General features: G+C 40.3%; 1 protein-coding gene across 5 annotated transcripts in view; it reads right to left on the bottom strand.

Annotated features, from left to right (window-relative positions):
- Positions 1–26,535, bottom strand: part of LOC140122114 (uncharacterized) — a 141,500-nt gene that overhangs the window by 36,396 nt on the left and 78,569 nt on the right. For 3 of the 5 annotated variants that reach the window (XM_072142595.1, XM_072142596.1, XM_072142598.1), the window contains 12 exons: positions 26,225–26,306; positions 24,841–24,903; positions 23,862–23,903; positions 22,389–23,102; positions 21,413–21,457; positions 21,209–21,247; positions 15,256–19,350; positions 3,545–3,595; positions 1,821–2,062; positions 1,348–1,631; positions 984–1,261; positions 120–718 (listed from right to left, as the gene is read on the bottom strand). In XM_072142595.1, the coding sequence (XP_071998696.1) occupies positions 120–718; positions 984–1,261; positions 1,348–1,631; positions 1,821–2,062; positions 3,545–3,595; positions 15,256–19,350; positions 21,209–21,247; positions 21,413–21,457; positions 22,389–23,102; positions 23,862–23,903; positions 24,841–24,903; positions 26,225–26,306 (6,534 nt within the window). The remainder of the gene's footprint in view (positions 1–119; positions 719–983; positions 1,262–1,347; positions 1,632–1,820; positions 2,063–3,544; positions 3,596–15,255; positions 19,351–21,208; positions 21,248–21,412; positions 21,458–22,388; positions 23,103–23,861; positions 23,904–24,840; positions 24,904–26,224; positions 26,307–26,535) is intronic. The other 2 variants (XM_072142597.1, XM_072142599.1) reach the window with 2 other exon arrangements.

Genomic DNA, 26,535 nt, shown 5'->3' with positions numbered 1-26,535 from the left:
TGTTTTATGCTCCCCAAACAACATAAGCATGGAATCTGAATTGTGAGAATTGTAGGATGTGTTTGAATGCCGTTACATGTGACTGTAATATAAAACTCACTATTACTATTGATACTCACCAAAACACGATCATTTTCGTTTTTATTCATTTGAACTGTTTGCCCATAAACTTCGACAATAACATGTTTCACAAATGATACTGTGGGATCTCCACGATGTTCATTTTTAGCTTCAATGTTGAAATACTGTGGAGAAGAAGAACTGTTGCACAGCTTTGCAAGAGTGTACGTGCATAGACCCATGAAGTTGTGATTGAGTCTATCAAAAGTGTCATAATGAGGATCGTTATGAACCCGGCAAACTCCATATGTGAAGTAGTGGCATCCAGGTACACCATTTGTGATGCCACAGTATTGGTTGCTGGGGCAGGAATCACTGTTGCATACTAAACCACTTCCAGGTGAAGGACATCTGCACTTAGTGGAACAAGTATCATCTGTCCAGAACTCTGAGCCTACAGGATAATACTTATCATCGTCCCAGCATCCACACTTGTCTTCTGGAACACACTTATTGCCATAAAGAATGAAGCCTGCATCACAAATACACGACTCAGTACAGGGATGTGTACAGGTGGATGGAGCTCCAGGGTTGACACAAGTTGCAGGACAGGCTGTTCCACAATGCTCATAGTGACTGTTTGGAGGACATTTTGGTTCTAAAAAAAAAGGAATAGGTAACTTGAATAGCACAGAAGGAAATAGTTTGTAGCCTTAAATAATGAATTCTTACATTTTGTTAAGTTAATGACTAGGCTGCAAATTTACACCACATAATTTCCACATTATTTCTACAAAAGCCCTCTACCTACAAGTAATGTCTTATAGTTAAACTGATTTTCTCACTGCTCTTTCTCAAATGTTTAGCACTGCAAAAAATTTTGAATTTTTTTCAGAATGTAAGATTCAAATATTTTTGCTTACCACAGAAGGTGTCATTTCTCCACTGTCCAACAGTTACTCCACTAGACTGACAAGATTCAGCATAGGCCTGAAGACTATCACACAAAAGTTCCTTATCCTTGTCGGTTTCACACAAATCGTATACACAGTTGTCAAAGTAGACTAGAGGGTTTATAACATCATGGCAATTTTTAAATGGACCATTTTTGTCAGTGATTATTCCACAGAAGTCATTGCTGATAATGGTGTTCCTATCTTCTTCAGTGCAATTAGGTGGATTTTCAGTTCCTGCAGTACATCTTCAAAGAAACCAATACATATTAATATCTCTTTAGGAAGAACACATACTGCATGTGGAGCTGGTGATTTGATAGTAATGTGTTACCTTGTGTCATTGTCAACCTGCCAGCTGTTCCCAAGGCTGTTTGAATTTGGTTCTAAGACACCATCTGGATTAAGGAAATCATCAGCAGCATCGCCATTAAAATTTCCGCAAAGTCCACAAACTTGACCAGAGTAGTTTCCTGGGATGGATACTTGAACTTTGTGGTTTCCATCAAACTTAACTTTCAATCCAAAGCCTGTTGTCACCACAACATTGGAACCACTGATGAATACATCAACATCAGGCAGGAGGAAAATTGGAAGGGTCACTGTCTGTCCATTAAGCTGAAAAATATGAGTATTAATTGAAAGGTTTATGTCTATTTGTCTTATTATTTAATTGTTAATTATTATCTTTGGTTCTATGGGAAGAACCAAAGATATAATTATTAAAATGTAAACATTTCACAAATGATTACTTGACCATTTGTATTTTGTATGACACCTCAACATGAAAATATGTTAAGAACTGACCTTGACTTCTCTGTTCTTCTCCAATGTAATCTTGTAACCATAGACATATACATTTACATATTTGACATATGACACTTTGGTGTTGCCTTTTCTGTGCTCATTTGCTGCTTCCACATTGAAGTCTGTTAGGTTTCCTTCATCTCCACAGAGTTTGGACAGTGTGTATGTGCAGGTTCCCATAAAATGGTGAACCTGCTTATCATAAGTATAGTAATGGGGATCCCCACTGACTTCACAGATACCTTTTGGAGAAGGAAAATTTCCATTTTAACAGTAAATGTAGGGGCTCATGGAAAAGCATGTAACAATATTTTAATACAATAAATTAGATTTCATATAACGACCTTCCGGGAATCTAATATTACTTTATTTAATCGTCTTTTATAAAACCATCTAAAATTTTATTACAGGAAATCTACCATCAAAATCAAGCATGATAAACCAGGGACACTTACTCATAAGTTACTGTGAATGTGGTAATCTTCTTATGTTTTTTTATCCATGGCCTCCTTACTTCTAAAATTAACTTTTAATTGTGCTAATGACTCACAGGCTGTTACACTGTGCAGGAGCACTTTTACCCTCCAACTGTGTGCTGAAACTTCCTCTGCTACAGTAAGATTACACTCGGCAGAGGGAGAGGTGAAGTGCTGAAAAAGCAAAGTGGGAGTGTGGAAAACAGTCTAACAGCCAGTAAAACCTCTGCATACAGGGAGTTTGGCAACATCCTCAGGAGCCCTTTGGCTAATAAGCATTGTCACAAGTCTATTAATGGAGTATGGAGAGGATTCACAGGTTGAGTCTTCTCCATACAAGTTTGGTGTTTGATGACTATTGCAGCAAACACCCAACGTTAACACCAACATTAAGCCTTTGACTGCCACCAGCAGAGCCAGTATTGGCTTTTTTCAGGGCTCCCCATGACTTCATCAAGGAGTGACAATCAGTTGCCATAACAGCATGGAGTCTTTATAAGACTTCAGGACAACCTGCTATTGCTGCAGATCTGTAACATTGTACAATTGTACAAATCTATAGCAAATTCTACAGCATTGCAGCATATGGAAGGAGTAATAAGACTCCCCAGAGTTAAAGTACCAAAGGAGGGTAAAATGTAAAAAAAAGAATAAAAAATGTAAAAACCTAAAGTTAAAATCACCAACAGTTCATTAGAACTGATATAACAATAGATAAACAAATAAAATCATAAACATGTTAGGTATTGCCGTGTACCACAAGTCCCTATTCTAGTCCCTAACAAAAATTGTCATTCTAGGTGTTGAACCCCAAAATGAAAAATAGCATCAAAATTTCTGAAATTACACTTTTTTGCCACTTAGCTACACAGAAAATTTTCTATAAAAAGTGTTAAAACACTTTACACAACTCAAACAAACAAACAAAAACTGGGCCAAGTTGTTAAAGGGTTAAAAAAGTTATATTCTAAAGTAAAGATGATGACCCATGTTTATCATATATGGTGAAACTGAAATTATGGCACTTGAAAAGCTGTTTTTCTGTATGTTAGATCATTCATATCATTCAACACAATGATATAATGCAATTAAATGATTTAGACATTCATTTCAATGCAGTTAATGCTAAGTCTCAACTGCAAATTCAATCCATTGCTGTCATGTTACTCCTGATAGCCATACTAAGACATCCAAGGATCATGAAAGCAATAGTAAAACATGCATGCACTGGAAAAATAATATACGTACCGGAATCTGGTGGGATGAAAGGTGTTTTATAAGTTGTTGTCCGAGTAGATCCTGTAAGGTATAACATAAACAAATCATTTTGAGAATATCCCCCTACAATCTGATGGACTTATCTATGGCAAGTTATTTTGGAGTTGGAAAACCCTTTGAAACAAAGAACATTATTGAAACAATAATATATTATAAACATACGTTATATAATAATTTTTCTCACATATGTGATGCTGTCAAAATCTATAACAAATCTATTTACATGGTTTAGTGAAACAGTATCAGTATCAGATGCAATATGTGGCAAAAAAATAATTCCAAAGGTTCCTTAATTTTGTTAGTAAATCGTCCTACTTCTTCAGTTTAAGACAAGGATGACTTTAGGATGTACATTCACAAAAAATTCAAATGAAAAAGATTAGCACCGTTCCTCAGGTAACATTGACATTCATGAGGTTTTGACTTGAAACAAGCTTAGTTGTAAGCTCAACTGTCATTTCTTAAAGCTGTTTTTCCGTGAGCAGTTTGGCGTTCTCATATTGATGATTGTGGAGTATTGGTGGAATATTCACATATTGAATAGAAGATGATTACATTTTACCACTTTCATGTATGAAAAAGCTTCTTCAGACATCGATTCCTGCTTGGAAGATTTTTCTGAACCCGAGTCTGTAGTGATCTGCTCTTCGGTATTCTGTCTTCATGGTAAAAACAGATTGTAATAATGAAGACAAACCAATTAAAGTTGTAGATGGCTTTCCCAAACCATGACAGGGGCTTGTATTTTTTATTTTGTAATAAATATAGGCATTAGATAAGGGGATAAAATTATCCAATTAGAAAAATAAATCAGGAAGTTCCCCATCATCTTTATAATTGTTTTACACCCATGAAATATGACCATAAGATTATTTGATGATTTTTATAATGGTCATTAATATAGTCTTGCACTACATGTCTATTTGTAAAATTGGGGGTGGAAGCAAACCAAAGTGGACAGGACTGAGTCACACCAAAAATTAGGGAAGACAAAGGGCTTGTCAAAATTGGAAGTATTTAATATTGCAACGTACAGTACTTCAGCAATTTGGATTCCCTTCCTCCAGTCAACCCATCAATCAAGAAGACAAAGGGTACTTTAAATTACTTTGCATGGGTTCAAATCCTAAAAAAGCAAAGCCAATAAAAATATGGCACAGCTGTTTTAAATTGCTGTTTCCACCACATTTTTTCTACTAGCTTTCTAGTACATGGCACAAAATACACAATTGTGTCAGTCAAAAGTAGAATTTGTCCCACAAATAACAAGCCTTCACATAGCTTTGTAAGCGGAAAGATCTAAAAGATAAGACTTGGTCCTGAGAGGGATAAAGACCTGGAAAAGGTTAAAGACAAGTTTTACAAAGTTTTACAAGCTTTGTAAAAGGAAAGATCTAAAAAATAAGGTTTGTGGAAGGAGGAAATTAAAGACCTGAAAAGTCCTGGTGCTGAGAATTAAAATACATAATAAATAGATAATCACTAGTGATGAGCGGACAGATTTGTTTGGCTTTGGCCGAAACCCTGCTGGCAAAGTCAGCGGTTGCAATTAAATCAATTTGCTGCACCAAACTAAGGGAGGATCAGCACTTCCCAATGATACCATGGGGGGCACAGATCCCCCAAGCACTGGAGGGCTGCAGCGCTCCTCAACATCTCCTACACACCTACATGGCATGGAGGCAGCGTATTCACAATTCTAAATTGTACTGTGCAAGAATTTGCAATTCATTCACAGCTTCTACACTAGAAAACTGAAGTAGAAACTGTGATAAATCTACCTCATGGTCCCTGTGAAACTTGAGGGGAATGGGTTATATCATAGTGACCGCGCCCCCCTGCCTCCAGCCAGATATATATAGAGTCTAAGGCCTCTTGATGTAGTTTTGCTTGAAAACCAACAATCAACCGTTTGCTGGTTTCATGTTGCTAGCCCCAAAAAACTAAAAGAAAACATGCAAAAAATTTGGGCATTTACTAAATCAGTGCAAACTGCACTATGTGCAATTTGTGTATAGTGCGGCGGGCGCCAGATTTAGGATCTCTGTCGCATGTTCTCCATGAATCTGGTGCTCCCTGCACTGCCCGACAGAGTGTACCTTTAACATAGGGCGTGCAACACATTTCTGTTGGACTTTGCATGATAAATCTGGCACACTTTCAAATGAGCACAAAAACGCAGAAATTTGTGGTTGAAGAATAAAGCAGCCGCGCCACAAAATGGTTGCGTGAGACAAGATGGGGTGCAGGCACTTGCAAAGTCTGCAAGAAAACTGCAGCATGGCCCATTGTCACTGGTCCTAAAGTGAATAATCACCTTTGTTCTCAACCAGGTAATCGTCTATTCACATTTAAATTATTTAATTTATTCACTTCACCTTTATGCTATCTATTTATCCTATTCTACCTTACTAAAGAGACTTGTGACTTTTATTACATGTGTTTATAACAATTGGACGTGAGAAATGGAAGTACCTTTGTTTTCTTAATTTGTGGCTCAATGCAATTCTCACTATTTTGGTCCTCCCCGCCCCCAAAAAATGTATTTACATGTTTACTAGAGATGAGCGAGCACTAAAATGCTCGGGTACTCGTTATTCGAGACAAACTTTTCCCGATGCTCGAGTGCTCGTCTCGAATAACGAACCCCATTGAAGTCAATGGGAGACTCGAGCATTTTTCAAGGGGACCAAGGCTCTGCACAGGGAAGCTTGGCCAAACACCTGGGAACCTCAGAAAAGGATGGAAACACCACGGAAATGGACAGGAAACAGCAGGGGCAGCATGCATGGATGCCTCTGAGGCTGCTTAATCGCACCATTATGCCAAAATTATGGGCAACAGCATGGCCATGACAGAGTGACAGAATGAAGCTAGATAGCATCTAAAACATGCAATAATTGACCCTGACACTATAGGGGACGGCCTGCAGAGGCAGCGGCAGCAGGCTAGAGAGTGGCATGGCGACATACCCTAAATGGACTCAGGCTTCAAACCAATGGGTGGCAGAGAGGAACCAAAGGAGGTGAGCAAGAAGCGCTCAAATAATATCGGTACATGATAAAAGTTTGCCAGTATATTTTGTGGATTACACAGCAGGGTGGCGACAAAGTTAACATGGAAGCCATGAAAACAACCCAAAATTCTGCCTGACACAGCTCGTTTGATAAGGGGACCATGTATGGAGGCAGTGAACTAGTAGTAGATTAAAGGTTCTGCAGTTAAAACTATGTTAGTTGGATCTTGGCATGGAGTTGGCGCTCCGCTGCCAGGCGAGCTTTCGCCAATCCAAGCCCCTGTCTCTAGGCTACTCCCCAAACAGCACTTCTAAGAACCTTTTGTATAAGATCAAGTGTAGTAGCGTTCTTATAAGTTTAGGATATGGCGGGTGAGGGGAATGTAAACAGATGCGCAAGAAGCGCTGAAATAATATTGGTAAATGATAAAAGTTTATTAGTATATTTTGTGGATAACACAGCTGGGTGGCGACAAAGTTAACAACTTTGATGTGGAATCCATGAAAACAACCCAAATTTCTGCCTGACACACCTCGTTTGATAAAGGGACGATGTATGGAGGCAGCTACATGGACGACTTTTGGAGGTAGCAATGGAGACAACGTGTGGAGGCTGCTATGGAGACAATTTAATTTGGATAGTGCCTGTATGTGGCAGTCCCAAAAATTTTTCAAACCAGAGGAGCAGGTAGGTGGCCCTCCAGAAAAATAGAATAGATTGAGTGCCTGTATGTGGCAGTCCCAAAAAGTTTTCAAACCAGAGGAGCAGGTAGGTGGCCCTCCAGAAAAATTGAATAGATTGAGTGCCTGTATGTGGCAGTCCCAAAAAGTTTTCAAACCAGAGGAGCAGGTAGGTGGCCCTCCAGAAAAATTGAATAGATTGAGTGCCTGTATGTGGCAGTCCCAAAAAGTTTTCAAACCAGAGGAGCAGGTAGGTGGCCCTCCAGAAAAATTGAATAGATTGAGTGCCTGTATGTGGCAGTCCCAAAAAGTTTTCAAACCAGAGGAGCAGGTAGGTGGCCCTCCAGAAAAATTGAATAGATTGAGTGCCTGTATGTGGCAGTCCCAAAAAGTTTTCAAACCAGAGGAGCAGGTAGGTGGCCCTCCAGAAAAATAGAATAGATTGAGTGCCTGTATGTGGCAGTCCCAAAAAGTTTTCAAACCAGAGGAGCAGGTAGGTGGCCCTCCAGAAAAATGGAATCGATTGAGTGCCTGTATGTGGCAGTCCCAAAAAGTTTTCAAACCAGAGGAGCAGGTAGGTGGCCCTCCAGAAAAATAGAATAGATTGAGTGCCTGTATGTGGCACTCCCAAAAATTGTTTAAAACAGAGGAACGGGTCGGTGGCCCTCCAGAAAAATTGAATAGATTGAGTGCCTGTATGTGGCACTCCCAAAAATTGTTTAAAACAGAGGACCGGGTCGGTGGCCCTCCAGAAAAATTAAATGCATAAAGTACTATAGCAAGAGCCAGTGGGCCCTGTCAAAAAATAGCCAGTTTCCTCTGCTTTACTGTACAAAGAGGAGGAGAAGGAGGAAAATGAGGAGGAGGAGGAGTGGATCAATTATTCAGGTTGAGCTTCCTTCACCTGGTGGAGATTGGAAATTATGAGAAATCCAGGCTTTATTCATCTTAATAAGCATCAGCCTGTCAGCGCTGTCAGTCGACAGGCGTGTACGCTTATCGGTGATGATGCCACCAGCTGCACTGAAAACCCGCTCGGACAAGACGCTAGCGGCAGGGCAGGCAAGAACCTCCAAGGCGTACAGCGCCAGTTCGTGCCACATGTCCAGCTTTGAAACCCAGTAGTTGTAGGGAGCTGTGTGATCATTTAGGACGATGGTATGGTCAGCTACGTACTCCCTCACCATCTTTCTGCAAAGATCAGCCCTACTCTGCCGAGACTGGGGACAGGTGACAGTGTCTTGCTGGGGTGACATAAAGCTGGCAAAAGCCTTGTAAAGCGTACCCTTGCCAGTGCTGGACAAGCTGCCTGCTCGCCTACTCTCCCTCGCTACTTGTCCCGCAGAACTACGCACTCTGCCGCTAGCGCTGTCAGAAGGGAAATACTGTTTCAGCTTGTGCACCAGGGCCTGCTGGTATTCATGCATTCTCACACTCCTTTCCTCTGCAGGGATGAGAGTGGAAAGATTTTGCTTGTACCGTGGGTCCAGGAGAGTGAACACCCAGTAATCGGTGCTGGAATAAATTCTTTGAACGCGAGGGTCACGGGATAGGCAGCCTAGCATGAAATCTGCCATATGCGCCAGAGTACCAACGCGTAAGAATTCACTCCCCTCACTGGCCTGACTGTCCATTTCCTCCTCCTCCAACTCCTCCAACTCCTCTTCTTCTGCCCATACACGCTGAACAGTAAAGGACTCAACAATGGTCCCCTCTTGTGTCTCGCCAACATTCTCCTCCTCTTCCTCCTCATCCTCCTCCACCTCCACCTCCTCCGATATGCGCTGAAAACAGACCTAAGGGTGCTTTGGCTATCAACAAGGGAATCTTCTTCCCCCGTCTCTTGTGACGAGCGCAAAGCTTCCGACTTCATGCTGATCAGAGAGTTTTTCAACAGGCCAAGCAGCGGGATGGTGAGGCTGATGATGGCGGCATCGCCACTGACCATCTGTGTTGACTCCTCAAAGTTACTCAGCACCTGACAGATATCAGACATCCACGTCCACTCCTCATTGTAGACTTGAGGAAGCTGACTGACCTGACTACCAGTTCTGGTGGAAGTTGACATCTGGCAGTCTACAATGGCTCGGCGCTGCTGGTAAACTCTGGATAACATGGTCAGTGTTGAATTCCACCTCGTGGGCACGTCGCACAACAGTCGGTGAGCGGGCAGTTGGAGGCGGCGCTGCGCTGCCCTGAGAGTGGCAGCATCTGTGCTGGACTTCCTGAAATGCGCACAGATGCGGCGCATCTTCGTGAGCAAATCTGACAGATTGGGGTATGTCTTGAGGAAACGCTGAACTATCAGATTTAACACATGGGCCAGGCATGGCACATGTGTCAGTCTGCCGAGTTGCAGAGCCGCCACCAGGTTACGGCCGTTGTCACACACAACCATGCCTGGCTTCAGGTTCAGCGGTGCCAGCCACAGATCAGTCTGCGTCGTGATGCCCTGTAATAGCTCTTGGGCGGTGTGCCTTTTATCGCCTAGGCTCAGCAGTTTGAGCACCGCCTGCTGTCGCTTAGCAACGGCACTGCTGCTGTGCCTAGAGCTACCGACTGATGGCGCCGTGCCCACGGATGGTAGTTCGGAGGAGGAGGTGGAGGAGGGGTGGGAGGAGGAGGAGGCATAGTAGGCCTGAAACACCTGGACCGAGGTAGGCCCCGCAATCCTCGGCGTCGGCAGTATATGACCAGCCGCAGGGTCAGACTCGGTCCCAGCCTCCACCAAGTTAACCCAATGTGCCGTCAGCGATATATAGTGGCCCTGCCCGGCAGCACTCGTCCACGTGTCCGTGGTCAGGTGGACCTTGTCAGAAACGGCGTTGGTCAGGGCACGGGTGATGTTGTCTGACACGTGCTGGTGCAGGGCTGGGACGGCACATCGGGAAAAGTAGTGGCGGCTGGGGACCGAATACCGAGGGGCGGCCGCCGCCATGAGGTTGCGAAAGGCCTCGGTCTCTACTAGCCTATAGGGCAGCATCTCCAGGCTAAGCAATCTGGAGATGTGCACATTAAGGGCTTGGGCGTGCGGGTGGGTTGCACTATATTTGCGTTTCCGCTCCAGCGTCTGGGGTATGGAGAGCTGAACGCTGGTGGATGCTGTGGAGGATCGTGGAGGCGACGATGGGGTTTTTGTGGCAGGGTCCTGGGCAGGGGGCTGACTATCAGCTGACACAGGGGAAGGAGCAGTGGTGTGCACGGCCGGAGGTGAACGGGCTTGTTGCCACTGAGTGGGGTGTTTAGCATTCATATGCCTGCGCATACTGGTGGTAGTTAAGCTAGTAGTGGTGGAACCCCTGCTGAGCCTGGTTTGGCAAATGTTGCACACCACAGTCCGTCGGTCATCCGGTGTTTCCTTAAAGAACCTCCAGACTTCTGAAGATCTAGCCCTCGCCGCAAGAGCTCTCGCCACGGGAGCTTCACTAGTTGACACATTTGGCGCTGATGCACCAGCTCTGGCCCTGCCTCTCCGTCTGGCCCCACCACTGCCTCTTCCAACCTGTTCTGGTCGAGGACTCTCCTCCGTCTCAGAAGCACTGTGTTCACCCGGCCTCTCAACCCAGCTTGGGTCTGTCACCTCATCATCCTCCGATCCCTCAGTCTGCTCCCCCCTCGGACTTCCTGCCCTGACAACAACTTCCCCACTGTCTGACAACCGTGTCTCCTCATCGTCGGACACCTCTTTACACACTTCCACTACGTCAAGAAGGTCATCATCACCCACAGACTGTGACTGGTGGAAAACCTGGGCATCGGAAAATTGCTCAGCAGCAACCGGACAAGTGGTTTGTGACTGTGGGAAGGGTCCAGAAAACAGTTCCTCAGAGTATGCCGGTTCAAATGCCAAATTTTCCTGGGAGGGGGCAGACTGGGGGGGAGGAGGCTGAGGTGCAGGAGCTGGAGGAGTGGCGATTTCGGTGACATGGGTGGACTGCGTGGAAGACTGACTGGTGGACAAATTGCTCGAAGCATTGTCAGCAATCCACGACATCACCTGTTCGCACTGTTCTGGCCTCAACAGTGCTCTACCACGAGTCCCAGTAACTTCAGACATGAACCTAGGGAGTGTAGCTCTGCGGCGTTCCCCTGCTCCCTCATAAGCAGGTGGTGTCTCACCCCGGCCAGGACCACGGCCTCTGACCCCTGCAGTAGTTGGACGCCCACGTCCCCGCCCTCGTCCTCTACCCCTAGCCCTCGGGTTAAACATTTTTAAAATGAGAGTTATAGCTTTAATTTTTTTTTAACTTTTTTTTGTGTTTTTTTTTTTTTTTTTTTGTGTTTTTGAGTTTTTAAAACCAAACAATGCTATCCTATTGCTATGGCTATTTTCTAGCCAAGTATGAAAGCACACTACTATGCCAGATGAGATGACACCGAGTTATTAAACAAAATAAACGTAAAATAAAAAAGGACAAATGGCAGACTGTGCCTAATTGAAATCCAACCCCTACTAAATTTTCCCACTTCGGTCTTTGCAATGGATATGTGCGTCACTAAGCGCAAAACACAGCGGTCGCAAGTCTCACTACAAATTGCTGACAATTGGCTAGTAGATGCACTGCAGCAAGTACAGCCACCAGCAGATCAACCAGAAATCAAATATATAACGCTACTGTAGGCGTAAGCCGTTTGGATTCTCCTATGGCTATTTTCTAGCCAAGTATGAAAGCACACTACTATGCCAGATGAGATGACGCTGAGTTATTAAACAAAATAAACGTAAAATAAAAAAGGACAAATGGCAGACTGTGCCTAATTGAAATCCAACCCCTACTAAATTTTCCCACTTCGGTCTTTGCAATGGATATGTGCGTCACTAAGCGCAAAACACAGCGGTCGCAAGTCTCACTACAAATTGCTCACAATTGGCTAGTAGATGCACTGCAGCAAGTACAGCCACCAGCAGATCAACCAGAAATCAAATATATAACGCTACTGTAGGCGTAAGCCGTTTGGATTCTCCTATGGCTATTTTCTAGCCAAGTATGAAAGCACACTACTATGCCAGATGAGATGACGCTGAGTTATTAAACAAAATAAACGTAAAATAAAAAAGGACAAATGGCAGACTGTGCCTAATTGAAATCCAACCCCTACTAAATTTTCCCACTTCGGTCTTTGCAATGGATATGTGCGTCACTAAGCGCAAAACACAGCGGTCGCAAGTCTCACTACAAATTGCTCACAATTGGCTAGTAGATGCACTGCAGCAAGTACAGCCACCAGCAGATCAACCAGAAATCAAATATATAACGCTACTGTAGGCGTAAGCCGTTTGGATTCTCCTATGGCTATTTTCTAGCCAAGTATGAAAGCACACTACTATGCCAGATGAGATGACACTGAGTTATTAAACAAAATAAACGTAAAATAAAAAAGGAAAAATGGCAGACTGTGCCTAATTGAAATCCAACCCCTACTAAATTTTCCCACTTTGGTGTTTGAGGTGGATATGTGTGCCACTAAGAGCTAAACACAACGGTAGCAAGTCCCCCTGCTAATTCCTCACAAAATGGTACTAGATGCAAATAAAAAAAAAAAAAAGTAGAACGTTATTGTAGCCCTAAGAAGGGCTGTTGGGTTCTTGGAGAATCACTCCTGCCTAACAGTAAGCTAATAGAACACCCTAACGCTTTCCCTGACCAGCAGCAGCTCTCTCCCTAGCGGCATCCAGACACAGAATGATCCGAGCAGCGCGGGCAGCGGCTAGTCTATCCCAGGGTCACCTGATCTGGCCAGCCAACCACTGCTATCGACGTGTAAGGGTACCACGTCATGCTGGGTGGAGTGCAGAGTCTCCTGGCTTGTGATTGGCTCTGTTTCTGGCCGCCAAAAAGCAAAACGGCGGGAGCTGCCATTTTCTCGAGCGGGCGAAGTATTCGTCCGAGCAACGAGCAGTTTCGAGTACGCTAATGCTCGAACGAGCATCAAGCTCGGACGAGCATGTTCGCTCATCTCTAATGTTTACCCATGGGACTGGACCCTGGATACTGGTACATGGGAACTTGAAGGACTTAGCAGTTGTTCCTACATGTACGGTGAGCATAGCACTGGGCACATTTAAGTTGTTTCATACTACAATATGGTGCTTCATATTTATTTATAGGTCAGTAAATGTATTCTGCTAAGGAAACCAAACAACTACCCATGGTTTGTCTTCCTATTATGATGCTGCAGTTATAATTTTGGAAATCATTTAAGAGGCTGAATATTACATACAATATGCATATTTACATTCCATTACAGTAAAGGCCAAACACCAACATCAAGTATGAGAAAAGACAATGACACATTAAACAGAACCTGTCATGAGGATTTAGGCCCACAAGTTGCCACCAAAGTTATGCAGGACAGTGTCAAGATTGATGTCCTTCTACATTGTGGGAGACTCAGAATTGTGAGTGGGGATGGAGAAGAGTCACACGGGCCTAACCACTCTATGATTGACAAATGTACCATAGGACAGACAGATAGGTTAATGGCTGTTTATGAGAATACATCCTCCTGACAGATTCCCTTTAATACAACATCATAATACATAAATGTATATATCAATACAATCAATGCAATATCGCATATAAATATCAATAATATGCAAATAAAAATTTTACACTGAACACAACTTATAAAAAATATATTTTATTAAGAGAAAAACTGAAATTTTACAGCTCCTTTAGATAAATCGTCTTTGTTGTGTGTCAATCTTGACATTCTAGCATGTTGGCCCTCCACGCACTGGATATGCTCTGGAGATTCTGGATGCTTGTTACTTAAGTTACCACAGTATATATTTTATTCAGGCGATCCTTTATCATTTATTCAGGGGCATAATATAGTCTAATTCATATTTAAAGTTAAAAGTGTATTTTGATATATATACTCGAATATAAGCTGAGTTTTTCAAGACAACAAAATGTGCTGGAAAACCCAAACCCGGCTTATATTCAAGTACAAAAAAAAACTGTACTCAATTTACCAACACCTCCCATGTTCCTCTTTTATCTTCCATCCCTGGCAGGTCCATGCATGCTAGCCGTGCACATTAGCCATGTGCCGCTGCAAAGTGAGTGCATAGCAACAGCAGGACTTGTTTCAGCCGGTGCACACATTATGATGTCAACAAGCAGCTGACGTCGTAGTGCGTGCGCTGCTAGTGCATATGGACCTGCCGCTGCCAAAGCGCAGGAAGAAAGAAGAGGACCTACAAGGGACATTGGAAAGGTGAGTATTGAGTTTACTTTTTTAGATACTGGGGCGGGCTTGATGGCTATATACTGGGGGTGGGCTGGCTAGCTATATACTGGGGGCGGGCTGGCTGGTTATATAGTGGGGGCTGGCTGGCTTTATATTAGGGGCTGGCTGACAAGCTATATACTGGAGGTGGACTGGATCACTATATACCGGGGCGGACTGGCTGGCTATATACTAGGGGCTGGCTGATTAACTATATACTGGATGTAGGCTGGCTGGCTACATACTGGGGGTTAGCTGGCTTTATACAAGGGGCTGACTGACTATCTAAATACTGGGGAAGGGGCTGACTATATACTGTGGGTAAACTGGCTATATACTGGGGATGAGCTGGATGGATATATACTGAGGTGAGCTGGCTAGCTATATATTAGGGGCTGGCAGACTAGCTATGTAATGGGGGCAGGCTGGATGGCTGTATACTGGGGCTGGCTGGCTATATACTGGGGGCTGGCTGGCTTTATATTAGGGGCTGGTTGACTATCTTTATACGGGGGAAGGGGCTAGCTATATTCTTGGGCCGGGCTGGCAGGCTATATACTCGGGGCAGGGAGCCCCAGATGGCAAAAAGTATTAAGCATTTACAAACAGCACTTTCATTCATAACTTATCACTTTTTTGGAGCAATCTGCCTACTCAATTTTTTCAGTAAAGTTCCGCAAAAGTAAACTTTAACTAAAATAGTTATAATTAACTGAAAATGAATGTTTTACCAAAAGTGAAGACATACCTGAAGTTGTAATTATAGATGTTAATCCTGCTGTCGTAGGAGTTGCTGAGCTTGAGGTTGTTGAAATCAGATCTTTAGTTGTAGAAGCTAAAATTGTTGCAGCTGTTGATTCAGATGTTAATGCTGAGGTAGTGAAGTGTGTGTTCTCTGGAGATGTTATGATTGTTGTTGACACAGAATCACTTGAAGCGCCTGTAGTTTTTGTACTTCTCATTGTAATAGGTGTAGTAGTTAAAGTAGATTCAGATTCTGTAGTGGTTCTTGTTACTTTAGATGTGTAATCTGTTAAAGTCTGCAATGTTGAAGCAGCTGTTACATCTGAAGTTGTAAAAAATGTTCTACCAGGTGTCAAACTGATAACAGGGGCAGCAGATATTACAGATGAATGGGCTGCAGTACTTGTTTTATCTGTTATGTATGTACTTTGTACTTCAGATGTAGATATTGTTGAATTTGTACTACTGCCTTCAGTGATGAGAGATACGGTAACAATAGAGTCTGTGTCTCTTGAAGTTGGGTGTGTTGTAGAAACAGTGGTCTCTGCAGTGGAACCAATAGCTGTCACTGATCCAGTTGTTGGTCCTGAAACTGTAGCTGGTGGACTAGAACTAATAATTGATGTAAATCTGGATGACAAAATGGTTGTTGGCTCATCAGTAGTAACATGCGTCGTTTCAGTGGACTCTGTTTTAGCTGAAGTAGAGCTCCCTGTAAGAATGGTTGAGGCATTTAATGTAGAGCTGGATGTAATAATGGTTGCTGGCTCTTCAGTAGTAACTTGTGTAGTAACTATTGGTTTTGTGATTAAGGTAGTTTCTGATGATGTGGTTTTTGTTGTTTCCTGAGAGGAGGCTGTTGGTGATGCAGAAACTGTGGTATGTGTTGTTCTTGAGCTTATAGTTGATGCTGAACTAGAAGTTGCCTCTTCTGTGGACGCAGCAGTTGCTTCTGCAGATTCTGTTTTCAATGAAGTGGAAGTGCTTGTTTTTGTCGATGTTGCTATTGTGGTTTCAGAAGTTGAAACTGTTGTTGGTTGTGAAACTGTAGTTGGTGAATTTGAGCTAACAGTTGATGTAGAGCTGGATGTTAAATCGGTCGCTGGCTCTTCTGTAGTAACATGTGTGTTTCCACTAGACTCTGCTAAAGTAGAAGTCCCTGTTTTGTTGGTTGTGGTAATGATTACTCTTGAGGTTGAATATGCTGAAGAAGTAGTATGGACTATTGGTTCTGTGGCTAAAGTTGTTTCTGATAAGGTTGTTTTTGTTGTTTCTACAGAGGAGGGTGTTGGTAATGCAGATAATGTTGTTTGTGTTGTTCTTGGGCTTATTGTTGAAGCAGACCTAGATGTTGTAGGTGTTGGCCATTCTGTGGTAGCAGCAGTAGCTTCTGTAGACTCTGTTTTCAAGGAAGTAGAAGTGCTTGGTTTTGTTGATGTTGTTGTGGTTTCTGAAGTTGAACCTGCTGTTGATTGTGAAACTGAAGTTGTTTTACTTGAGCTAACAGTTGATATAGAGCTTGATGTAAAATCGGTTGCTGGCTCTTCAGTAGTAACATGTGTAGTTCCAGTAGACTCTGTTGTGGCTAAAGTAGAAGTCTCTGTTTTGTTGGTTGAGGTAATGATTACTTTTGAAGTTGAATATGCTGAAGAAGTAGCTTGAACTATTGGTTTTGTGATTAAGGTAGTTTCTGATGATGTGGTTTTTGTTGTTTCCTGAGAGGAGGCTGTTGGTGATGCAGAAACTGTGGTATGTGTTGTTCTTGAGCTTATAGTTGATGCTGAACTAGAAGTTGCCTCTTCTGTGGATGCAGCAGTTGCTTCTGCAGACTCTGTTTTCAATGCAGTGGAAGTGCTTGTTTTTGTGGTTTCAGAAGTTGAAACTGTTGTTGGTTGTGAAACTGTAGTTGGTGAATTTGAGCTAACAGTTGATGTAGAGCTGGATGTTAAATCGGTCGCTGGCTCTTCAGTAGTAACATGTGTGTTTCCACTAGACTCTGTTGTAGCTAAAGTAGAAGTCCCTGTTTTGTTGGTTGTGGTAATGATTACTCTTGAGGTTGAATATGCTGAAGAAGTAGTTTGGACAATTGGTTCTGTGGTTAAAGTTGTTTCTGATAAGGTTGTTTTTGTTGTTTCTACTGAGGAGGGTGTTGGCAATGCAGATAATGTTGTTTGTGTTGTTCTTGAGCTTATTGTTGATGCAGGCCTAGATATTGTAGATGCTGGCCCTTCTGTGGTAGCAGCGGTAGCTTCTGTAGACTCTGTTTTCAATGAAGTAGAAGTGCTTGGTTTTGTTGATGTTGTTGTGGTTTCTGAAGATGAATCTGTTGTTGGTTGTGAAACTGTAGTTGTTGAACTTGAACTAACAGTTGATGTAGAGCTGGATGTAAAATCGGTTGCTGGCTCTTCAGTAGTAACATGTATGGTTCCACTAGACACTGTTGTAGCTAAAGTAGAAGTCTCTGTTTTGTTGGTTGAGGTAATTATTACTCTTGAAGTTGAATATGCTGAAGAAGTAGGTTGGACTATTGGTTTTGTGATTAAGGTAGTTTCTGATGATGTGGTTTTTGTTGTTTCTTGAGAGGAGGCTGTTGGTGATGCAGAAACTGTGGTATGTGTTGTTCTTGAGCTGAGAGTTGATGCTGAACTAGAAGTTGGCCCTTCAGTTGAAGCAGCAGTTGCTTCTGCTGACTCTGTTTTCAAAGATGTGGAAGTGCTTGTTTTTGTTGATGTTGTTTTTGTGGTTTCTGAAGTTGAACCTGTTGTTGGTTGTGAAACTGTAGTTGTTGAACTAACAGTTGATGTAGATCTGGATGTTAAATCGGTTGCTGGCTCTTCAGTAGTAACATGTGTGGTTCCACTAGACTCTGTTGTAGCTAAAGCAGAAGTCTCTGTTTTGTTGTTTGAGGTAATGATTACTCTTGAAGTTGAATATTCTGAAGAAGTAGGTTGGACTATTGGTTTTGTGATTAAGGTAGTTTCTGATGATGTGGTTTTTGTTGTTTCTTGAGAGGAGGCTGTTGGTGATGCAGAAACTGTGGTATGTGTTGTTCTTGAGCTTATAGTTGAACTAGAAGTTGGCCGTTCTGTGGACACAGCAGTTGCTTCTGCAGACTCTGTTTTCAATGACGTGGAAGTGCTTGTTTTTGTTGATGTTGCTATTGTGGTTTCGGAAGTTGAAGCTGTTGTTGGTTGTGAAACTGCAGTTGGTGAATTTGAGCTAACAGTTGATGTAGAGCTGGATGTAGAAACGGTTGCTGGCTCTTCAGTAGTAACATGTGTAGTTCCAGTAGACACTGTTGTAGCTAAAGTAGAAGTCTCTGTTTTGTTGGTTGAGGTAATGATTACTCTTGAAGTTGTATATGCTGTAGAAGTAGTTTGGACTATTGGTTCTGTGGTTAAAGTTGTTTCTGATAAGGTGGTTTTTATTGTTTCTACTGAGGAGGGTGTCGGCGATGCAGATAATGTTGTTTGTGTTGTTCTTGAGCTTATTGTTGATGCAGGCCTAGATATTGTATGTGTTGGCCCTTCTGTGGTAGCAGCGGTAGCTTCTGTAGACTCTGTTTTCAATGCAGTGGAAGTGCTTTGTTTTGTCAATGTTGCTATTGTGGTTTTTGAAGTTGAAACTGTTGGTGGCTCTGAAACTGTAGTTGTTTCCATGGTTTTTGGTTTATCAGTGACAGCTGTTTCAGAAGTCTCTGTTTTTAGCGAAGTAGGAGTTATTGCAGGTGTTGAATATGTTTCAGTTGAAGTTGTTTGACCTGATGAAAAAGTTGAGATATCTGGTGAACTGCTTATGGTTGTTTCTTTTGTTGTTCCTTGAGAGGATGCATAAAATGTTGTTCTTGAAATCTGTGGCCCAGTTGCAATAGTGTCCTTTTCTAATGTTGTTGGTTTAACCTCTGATGAAGAACCATATGTCAAAGTGCTTGTAGGTTCATAACCGACAGATATGGTATGAGTTGGAGCTATGGTTACAGTAGTAATTCCGGATGTTGTTTCTGATGCTGTTGTAGTTTTAGACTCCAAAGTTGATCCAGATGTGCTCATAGAAATAGTTTCTCCAACTGTCGGTTCGGAAGTTAAAGTAGGTGAAATTCCTAAAGAACATTTTGTTGTACCAAAAATATTCATTCATTTACTGCAATTATTTTTACACACCTGTCATTAGCTGAACTATATATTTTAATATGAATACCCCAGGAAATGCAGGTCAGAGGACTGTGAACTATTACCTTAACTATTGCTATTCGGTTATCTATATCTATCTACACATATATGTATGTAAGCATACATATATTTTTAATCATATCATGTTCTTATAACATGCACACACAAAATCAAGGCACATACAAAGTGAATTATAAAATAGAACAAAGATATTTTAAAAAATGCAACATTTCTATTTTTTAAATTGAGTCATACAAGCAATATGCAATAAATAATTACCCAATTATTTGTGTGTAAAAACAAGTTCATAAAACATTGAATGTTTTTGCTATGGCTACACAGGAAATCTCTGTAAGTCCAAAAAATATTCTTTTTTGATGTAGAATTGTGCTTTAGAATTGTTAATAGAGAATAGAGAGGTTGATAATAGAGAAATACCTGTGTTGCCTTAGTGTAAATTATCCATACAGTAGAGAAAAACATAGAACACACAACACAAAAACATAAACAACACTTTGACCATAACTTTTATTGTGAATTAAAGGCAAATATATTTACCATGCATTACACGCACGTGTGGACAACATGCAATCTTCTGATGCAGCACAATTGATTTTGTAACATAGATCGGTAATGTAACAGTGATATTTCTTTGTTTTATTATAGAGTCACTATATATTTATATAGAGATAACCACAAGAACAACAACAACAAACATTTACAATGCACTTTTCCACAGCATACTCAAAGTGCAAATAAATAAAAATAAATAGCCTAAAGTAACAATATACATACAGATTATGTATATATATATATATATATATATATATATATATATATATATATATATATATATATATATATTAACAGTCATGAGAAAAATAATCACTTGGTTTTGGCATTGTGGCTTGAGTTTGTAAAAGTAAAGATGTTTGGCAAACATGCCACATTGGGTAATGGGGTGGGGTGATGATTTCTGCTTGTTTTGCAAAAGCAGGACCAACACCAAATGTACATTATTTACTTCTTAAATAATGTAAGAGAGTGATAAAGTTACTACAATAAAGTACAGAAAAAATTATAGTGGAATTGTTTGTGTCTGAGCTTGTATTTTTCTAATATTGCTACTTTCTAAGGCCCAATGTTTTTTTTATTCGCTGAAGTCAAGGATGGTCTATGATCTTCTTCTCATGACTGTATAAAGCAATGAGCTTTACAATTACGAAACAAAAGTATCAATGCCAATGGCAAAGCCTGTGAAACAGAGATTACATTTGTAGTGATAAGTTTTGTCATTAATGCTCATTTTACTTTCTTTGTGATAAAAATTTTAATTTTTGATATATCTACATATCTATCTATCTATCTATCTATCTATATATATATATATATATATATACGTATATATATATATATATATATATATATATATATATATATATATACGTATATATATATATATATATATATATATGTGTATATATATATATATATATATATATATATATATATATATATATAGATAGATGTAATATTTTTAGATTTTATGTATAAATCTGATATATAATGGAATTACATTGTTACAGTAATGGATGTAACAAAACAAAAGGGACACATGATGTACACAAATCACAGTAGTTATTAAAAACATACATTTTTTCTGTTAATTTTTAGCACCTCCAAAATGCTACATTTAAACTATTGTACAACATACTCAAAATCTTTGAGTACAAGTATCCTCCATAAAAATTACATTAAAGTTGATCAGGAAATAATTTTTTTTTTTACCTGTTGTAGTCGGGGTTCTTCCCGTTGTTGATGGAATAACTAATAAAAACACAGCAAATGTTATATAATTCTACCTCTCAGAACACTGCAATAAGACTTTCACTCTCTATAATCATATAATGCATTTTCCCACATTTTTTGTCATTCTACTACAAATTGTTTAGTTTTACCTTTAATTCAGTTTGAAGATTTAGTTTTTCTTACCTATTGTTCCTGAAACAACTGGTTGTGCAGTAATTGTAGATTTAGCTAGAAAAAGAATATAAAAGTATTAACAAGGAGGTTTGCAACTGCATTAAATGGCAGTTATTGCCAGTTATTTACCAAAATCATCAAAATTAAGGCAATTTAATCAAATGTAACAGTACACAATCAATCAAACTTTAAACATTTATTTGCATTGTGGATTTATAGAACTACAAATCCTTAAATGGAGGATGTCAGGTCTTTAAATGGGGCAACTACTCCGGACAGGGCTGGATTATTAAGAGGGCACGCAACGTAGGGGTTTCTACCACTCCTCCATAAACTGCATAAATTGTCTCACTGCAGTTTATCATCTTATCCAGCAGTTGGCACTGTCACATAGTGATGCTGCCGGCTGATGTTACTGAAACACCCTAAGAAACTGAATGGGGGAGTAGAGAACATGGAGTCTCTGCTACATGGAGGACTGGATAGCTCTCTAGTTTCTATAGCTTACAAGAAGGTTATAGAGTTGCAGTAACTTCACAGCACCCCCACCTATACCACTATAACACTATACCACTCCGATAACTGCCCACACCACTCTGACCCACCATAATGTCTGTCCACACTGCCCCAATCAACTGCAATGTCTGCCCACACCCCCCCAAACCACCCCAATGTCTGATCACACATTCCTAAACTACCACACCATGACTGAGCCAGGTGTTAGAAGCTTTTTTAAATAATTCTGCGGCATTCTAAGTGATAAGCTTCCTAATACATCATTCAAAATAATAAATGGCGCACTAGGAATTTTATGAAAAAATATAAATATTATGACTTTTTGAAATTTGTTAGAATTAGTTTCCATATTTGTATCAAACCTCTTAAGTTGAAAACTATGACCTGGTTTATCAATGAATTTATATTTTTGACATATTAAAAATGCATTGGAAATAATAATTCTGTGTTTATATTATAATTCCCCTACCTGAAGTTGGTGGATTTACAGTGAACACTGTTGGAGTTACTTGGCTTGAAGTAGAGTCAGTTGGTTTTGCAGTACTGGCATTTGTGGAAGATGCAGGAGTAGATGGTGTAGTAGTAGATGTTGAATTGGATGGAATAGTGGTTGGTGGGATAGTAGTGGTAGATGTAAGTGTAGATGGAATAATAGTTGTAGAAGAAGGAGTTGAAAGAGTTTGACTAGATATAGTAGATGGAGAAGAAGATTGACTAGTGGTCGTAGATGACACAACTGTTGTAGATGAAGGAGTGGATAGATTGGTGGTAGATATAGGTGTAGATGGGCCAATAGTTGTCGACAAAGGAGTAGATGGAGTAGTAGTAGATGTCATTGTAGAGGTTACAATGGGTGGGTTAGTAGTTGAAGAAGGTTGACTAGTACCAGTAGATGTATGTGTGGATGAGCTAGTGGTGGTAGATGAAGACAAAGATGGGATAAATGTTGTAGATGTAGGAGTGGGTGGACCAGTGCTAGTTGACGTGGGTGTGGCTGGGATGATACTTGTAGATGTGGAAGTAGATGGGCTAGTAGTGGCAGATTTTGGTGTGGATGAAATAGTAGTTGTAGATGTAGGAGTAGATGAGTTAGTAAAAGATACTGTGCTAGTAGTGTTTAAAGTGGATACATGGGTTAAAGTACTAGCAGATGAAGTATGAATAGGCGTTGATGAGATAAAGCCTATAAATAAACAGCAAAAAAATTATATTTCATATTTGTTTGTGCTGAATAATTAGGATAATAATTATGGCCTAGCCTTTCATCTAGTTCATGAATGGCAATGTAATTATATCCCAACCCAATATTAAAATTTTTGTGTTGAGAAAAAGAAAGTACACCCTTTAAAAAAAACAAAAACAGGTAAATACAGCCAAAGATGAAAAGGTGGCCCTTAGCTTATAATGTAGTCTGTAGGGCTTTTCCATTATTTTACTGGGAAAATAGCGCTACATGCAACAAAGGCCTCTAACACAACCGGGTGCAGAATAAGATCAAATTTCATATGATGTTAAATTAATATATAATGGAGCTACGAACTTCAGCAATAGTATTAAAGGGAACCTGTCATCAGGAGCCCCTTTTCTGGCTCCCCCATGTCCCCATAGAGCAAATTGTACACATTGCCAAAGTGTTTTATAAAAAATAAAACTGTCTTTTTCTGAAAAAAACTGTGCCTTCCCCCACCCTAGGGAAACACCTCTGCCATGCATTGATTTCAAATAAAACAAATCTCCCATGTCATTCATATCTCCTCCCTCCTGTCGCTTCCCGTTTCAGGATGTCATATATGTCTGCCCCACTCCTCACTGGTCACACTGGACTAGGGACACAGTTATGTGTTCTCGCAGTTAAAAAACAGATAAAGATTTCCTGTGAAAACTGAACTTCAACTTACAATTTTTGCTTGTAAAAAATATTATTTAATGAAGAATTATTTACCAGATGTTGAGGACTTTGTGGTGCTTGTAGTTGATGATTCACCTAAGATAATAAAGTATGTTATAATTAAAAGTGTTGCAAATATAATAACTTCTGAATACAAAAATATCTAAGGCGAGTTGGGGATGAACACTTTCCACATTTTTTGGTATAAATATTTTTTAGTCTGACAGAAACTTTCCTCTCTTCATTATAGGCTTTACTATAAGTACATTTTATTTTTAAAGCATATGATAATAGTGTACAATATAATGTGAATTTAAAATACAATGGCCCACATTTATTAAAGTGTTTGCACTAGTTCTCTGTCTGACTTTGCACACAAAAGAACATGTAAACTGCTTCACATGTATTTATGAATTGTCTGCACTAGTCTTGTGTCGCGGCTGTGTCCACTGAGCCACACAAGGTTGTTCCGGTGCTGATTTGGATTTATTAGTCGGATTTATACATTTATTAGTCGGCAGAATTATGTTGCACTCTCTGGAGGGGATTTAACAATGTGTCTCAGACTGCGCCAGATTTATTACTATGATGATGAATTCTGGTGCAGTGTAAGACTGTCGGTTCCTACTTTAGACCTACTTTTAGTTGGTCTAGACTGTGCGGAAGAATTTTGGGCATACGAACGATTTTCTGTAAGCCAAGCCCCTTTCTGAGGCCACACCCATGTTCCAACGGTCATGCCCCCTTAATTGGACAATTTGAAAAAGTGCCAAAAAAGGTTTAAAAGCCTTGATAATTGTGGTGCAAGGCATTTAAGACAAAGTTTTTAATGCAAAACCTCCAGAATTGTGGCGCAAATGCGTTTATAAATCCCCCCCCTAAGTTAAATGTGCACCAAAAAAAATTGGTGTACACCTCTTCAGCAGTTCAGAGTGCACATTAGTGAGGAAAATGGCACATAGTTCCATTTAAACTACTTCTGATAAATTTGGGCCAGTGTCAGAATTATAAACAAAATACTATAGCTATATACCTGATGGTGTTGAAGTTATTTTGGTGGTGGTGGTAGTGGTGGTGGTGGTAGATGGTGATTTAACTAAAAGAAACACGTTTCATAATGAGCATCGATTGTTAACATAACAGTATATTTAAAAAAAAAGAAAATAAGGCTCCAGCAAGGGCTATTTTTGGACACTGATCCTTAAGAAGCTGTGTCTTAGTGTCCCAAATATCCCATTACTAACTCTGGAAACAACCATAAAAATAAAATTGGCTATAAAGGAGTTTGTTCAAAATGATCTCTGGTGGCCCTGGCTACTGCAGAGTTATACTCTGAAAAAGTACATCATTTCTGTGCATGTGGCTAAGGTCTGGCTTTTGTGAAGATCTCCGAGTAGAAAGAGTAGCAGGAGTTGGTAAAAATAAGTTCATATATTGCTCAGGGGCGTAACTACAGTGGTAGCAACCATAGCAGCTGCTATGGGGCCCACAGTGTCAGGGGGCCGCATCATGCAACCTGACAAAAGAATGGACACCATTATGTACACCATTATATACATATACATTGTACAACATAATATGTATGTATGTGCTCTACTTAAGAACACTCGACTTACATACGACCCCTAGTTACAAACGGACCTCTGGATATTGGTAATTTATTGTGCTTTACTCCTAGGCTACAATAAACAGCTATAACAGGTATCACAGGCGTCTGTAATGAAGATTTATTGTTATTCCTGATTCTTAGGACAACCCAACATTTTTAAAATCCAATTGTCAGAGAGACCAAAAGAGTTCTGTCTGGGATTACAATGATAAAATATACAGTTCCGACTTACATACAAATTCAACTTAAGAACAAACATACAGACATATGTAACCCGGGGACTGCCTGTATAACATATATGTGACGTATATAAGCTGTATCTGGGATGTATATATGCTGTATCTGTGATGTGTATATACTGTATACACAATGTATGATGTGTATATATACTGGATTATGCTCTTTATATGTACTCTGCAACTGTAACTCACATTTGTGAGCATATAAATATGCATATTTTTAAGGGGTAAGGAGTGCCCCATTTAGAAGTCTGATATGGGGCCCTGCCTCTCCTAGTTACGCCACTGATATCGCTATTTAGGATTCAAAGTCCCTGTTCCTAAAGTACCATTGGAGACTCAAGAAATTTATGGAACCAATCACTCGAATTGCTACGTAAACAACATGTTTATGGCAGAGAAATCACATTGTCAACGTGTCTATGTAACAGCACTGCTTAAAGAAGCCGTTATGTTTTATAGATTTACATTGGAAAATACTGAAATCAGCAATCATACTATTTGGTATATAAAAAACTTGCTGGTATTTGCTAAAAGAAGACCATGGCATGGATTAACCAATTACTTACTGCAATAACCAGGTGTCAGTGAGATGTCATCTATGGCCACATCACTAAGATGATTTTCTCCTCTTATTCCTTCAATGAAAATCTAGAAACACAACATATTAATGATATAGTTAAAGGTTTAAGAAGTGTTGTTCTAATAATTTATGCAGCACAAGGGGGGTGGAATTTTGTATTTACAGCGGTGGCAATTCTACATTTCAGTAACAAATCTATTAAAAGACAACAAGCCTGATGACCCATAAATCTAGGTTACATGTATCAATAACTTTTAATACATTTACAGCACTTTTTATGGGTGACAATGCAATTAT

This window comes from Engystomops pustulosus, chromosome 3 (assembly GCF_040894005.1).
Source record: "Engystomops pustulosus chromosome 3, aEngPut4.maternal, whole genome shotgun sequence".
Lineage (NCBI taxonomy): Eukaryota > Metazoa > Chordata > Amphibia > Anura > Leptodactylidae > Engystomops > Engystomops pustulosus.
Note: the sequence above shows the minus strand (reverse complement) of the source record. Positions and strands in the feature narration are given on the sequence as shown.